The sequence below is a fragment of the Ichthyophthirius multifiliis genome, assembly GCF_000220395.1.
Source record: "Ichthyophthirius multifiliis unplaced genomic scaffold scaff_1120509250974, whole genome shotgun sequence".
NCBI classification, from domain to species: Eukaryota; Ciliophora; class Oligohymenophorea; order Hymenostomatida; genus Ichthyophthirius; species Ichthyophthirius multifiliis.
In genome coordinates, this window is record NW_004086323.1 from 1,220 (window position 1) to 4,523 (window position 3,304).

General features: G+C 21.8%; 1 protein-coding gene across 1 annotated transcript, besides 4 other annotated features; it reads right to left on the reverse strand. All coding sequences in view use genetic code 6, as the record gives it.

Moving 5' to 3' along the window:
• Nucleotides 1-302: 302 nt before the first annotated feature.
• Nucleotides 303-342: a microsatellite.
• A 5-nt stretch (nt 343-347) lies between these two features.
• IMG5_122430 (hypothetical protein) lies at nt 348-3,103 on the reverse strand (the record flags this gene model as incomplete). Its single annotated transcript, XM_004032381.1, has 4 exons — nt 348-721; nt 762-852; nt 918-2,193; nt 2,232-3,103. Coding segments are annotated over 4 exons (2,613 nt in total), but the record flags the coding sequence as incomplete, so codon positions are not given.
• Nucleotides 726-750: a microsatellite.
• Nucleotides 727-759: a microsatellite.
• Nucleotides 2,907-2,955: a microsatellite.
• Nucleotides 3,104-3,304: the final 201 nt, after the last annotated feature.

Consider the following 3,304-nt stretch of genomic DNA (forward strand, 5'->3'; position numbering starts at 1 on the left):
TTATCTTTATATTCAAATAATTTATACCATTAAATGGACTCATCTCCACTAAAAAAAACTCTTATATAAGTGTCAGGATTTTCCGTATTTATTAAGCTTTATGGACTCCCACTAGTTTTATCTATATATATACAGTTTATGTCTAATGTTACTATCCTGAATCTATTTTATTGATTTATTATAAACTTCAATAATATTTTTTCACCACTTTTAAATAAATCTGCAAAATCTGTCCTTATATTATATTATTCGTATTCATTTATTATTTTATCTATACTTAATGCTGGTTTTTTTCTATCCTTTATATTATATGTATATATATATATATATATACATATATATTTTACTCCTTCTAAAAAAAAACCAATTACAATCGCATCTTTAGTATTAAGCCAATATACATAAGATATTAAAAGATCGTAATATATATTTTAGGCTATAATTTAATTTTCTCCTTTTATTAGAAATTCCCAGGCGAAATTCCATTCTACATAATCCCTTTTTGTTATTTATTAATGTTAGAATAAATTAGAGCCTGTAACTGATAAAATATCTGCTATTTAATAGTTTTCGGGGGGTTTTTTCTTAAAAGAATTTTACCAAGCCAAATATTTTTCTAAATATAATTTCCTTTCACATAATTATTATATAGCTGCATAACTTAGGCTATCTTTTAGTCCATAAACAGGTTTAAGTCCAAATCTTTTCATATCTTCATTATCTATATTTTTTTTTTTAATTTTTTTTTTTTTTTAATTTACAATATTTAAATATATCAGGTGTTGAATTTTTTAATAATTTTCTATCTATTTTATCATCATCTTCTAAATTTTAAAGGAGGGTTTAAGCAATCTTTATTTTTTTATTTTAATAAAAAATATTTAATTAATTTTTTTTTTTTAAAAAAAAAAAATTACGTCTTTTTATTTAACTTCGAAAATTTAGTATTTCAAAGCTTTAGCCTCTATTCTTAAAACTATATTAGGAATAGGATTAGGTAATTATTATCCAAAAAAGATTTCTCTTAAAATAAGATAAAGAGTATCATATACATCATATTTATCAAAATAAGTAAGAATAAGTTTATCTTCAATATCTTATATTGGCATTTTTTTGAATTCTTAAGTTTTTTTAATTTACCCGACTTCTTATTCTACATTAAGTACCCTATAAACTGCTTTTTTTTACAAAAACTTATCATAAGTAATATAATCGACATCATCTTTATTTAATAATTTTCTTTTTTCTAGGGTGACCATTATATATTCAGGTACATTTTTGGTTAAACTTCCTATTTATTATAAATTACCAAGACCTGTATATTTAGTGATTTTACGAATAGTTCTCAATACAAGATTGCTTTTGGGATTTATATCAAATTCTCCTTGTTTATCCTCCATTTCTTTAAAAAGAATATAAAGGAGTTCTCGGTTTCTCAAAATATCTGAATTAGAGGATTTTGCATATACTCCATTTAGTTTTTATTTATAAACCTTATATGAGGAAATAATGACTCCTTTAATAATTGCTTAGGATGTGTTTTCGTATAAATCAATTAATTATTGCAAAATGATATTGCTTTTAGATAAAGCTAGTAAAGCGGACAAATCAGAACTTAAAATTTAAATTATTGAGTCCATTAAAGACCTTCTTAGGTCATCTTCCTATATAATTAGGACCATATACATTAATTCCCATGTACAGGCCATAATATTTTAGTCTTACCATTTTTTAAATACTAGTTTTAATTAAAAGTCGATGAATTATCGTAAGTTTTTAGATTATATAAATTATTCGTTTGGTTTATAAAAAAATCTGGCGTATTACTCAGCACTTTTTTAGTTTAAAAATATGCCCTTTAATAAACTTCCTAATTTCTAACTAGAAAAAGATTCTGTTTAATCTTCTTTAGAAGGATTTATGTAATGAAAATTATAGACTTTATATACTTCGATATATTAAAATATTTTCTTTCGTAATTTTTAGGTTATTGTTTTCTATTCTTCATTATTATTACTATCGTCGTTATTTTCAAATTCATCTATTAATTCAGTGTCTAGTATTCCTTCGTTATCTTCGAAACGCATCACTTTCATATATCCTTTCCAATATAAACTTTATTTCGTAGAGGTATATATATTTAAATCTGCAATAAATTCATTTTATTTTAAAATAATATCTTTTACATTCCAACTATAATTATATATATATATATTATTATTTTTTTTTACCCTTTTTTAATATTCTTTTTTTAACTATGTGAATCAGATTTATAAAAAATAAATTCTTTGATAATATTCATTGTTTTTTCTTTTGAAATAGTAATAACATCTTCACTAACCTATTTTATTTATATATATAGATATTTATAATATTTTTTTACAAACTTTGTAAATGCATCTAAAGCAACATCTTTATTTTGAGCAGTAACAAATACTTCACAAAAAATTTCTAAATCTTTAGGATGAGAACTAGCATATGGAAAAAGTTCACTTTTAAACATAATACCTCCACTTATACTATTAGTGATTTCAATTTCAAAATTTTCATTTGTGAATTTATAATTTAGTAAAATTTCCTTTATGGCTTCTAAATATAACTCAAATCTGGGTAAATCTATTAACTCTAAAATATGTTTTAGGCCAAAAATTTATGTTTTTTAAAATTAAACGCTTGATATTCCATATATTCCTTATTTTGAAACTGCATTTTTTCGAAAATGTTTTGCTATATTTTCGAAATTCTAAACCAAATCGTTTTTTAAATTACTTTGTATTAATGAACGGGATATTGCGCAATAAGGATTTTTCGGTATTTAATTCCCATTTATAGCTTATCGAAGAGCTAAAAGAATTATTCCCTCCATTTTGGTTTTTCGAAGATATTCATAAACTAACTTATTTTATTTTTTATATATTTATTATTATGTTTGTTTTTTATATTATTTTACTGTTTCATGATATGATGTATCTTTTTGATCTAATTTTTCGTCGTCAGTTATTTTTAAACCATCAAAGTTTAAAATAGAGGTTTCGTCCTTTTATGCTTAGGATTTTATTATTGTAAACTTTGATGAGAGTGATCTTGAATTATTTTATCTCATTTCTTATGTTATATTTATATTAAAGATATCTTTTTTATTTTATTTTTATATATATATATATATTTATTAATAATCTTTTTCTCACAATCTTTTTTTTCAATTTTTAAATTGTTTTTTAATATAAAATATGTAGTTTTTAGAAAATAAAATAAAGTTTTTTGAATTTATTATTTTACCTGAAGAAATTCGGATAGATTAATA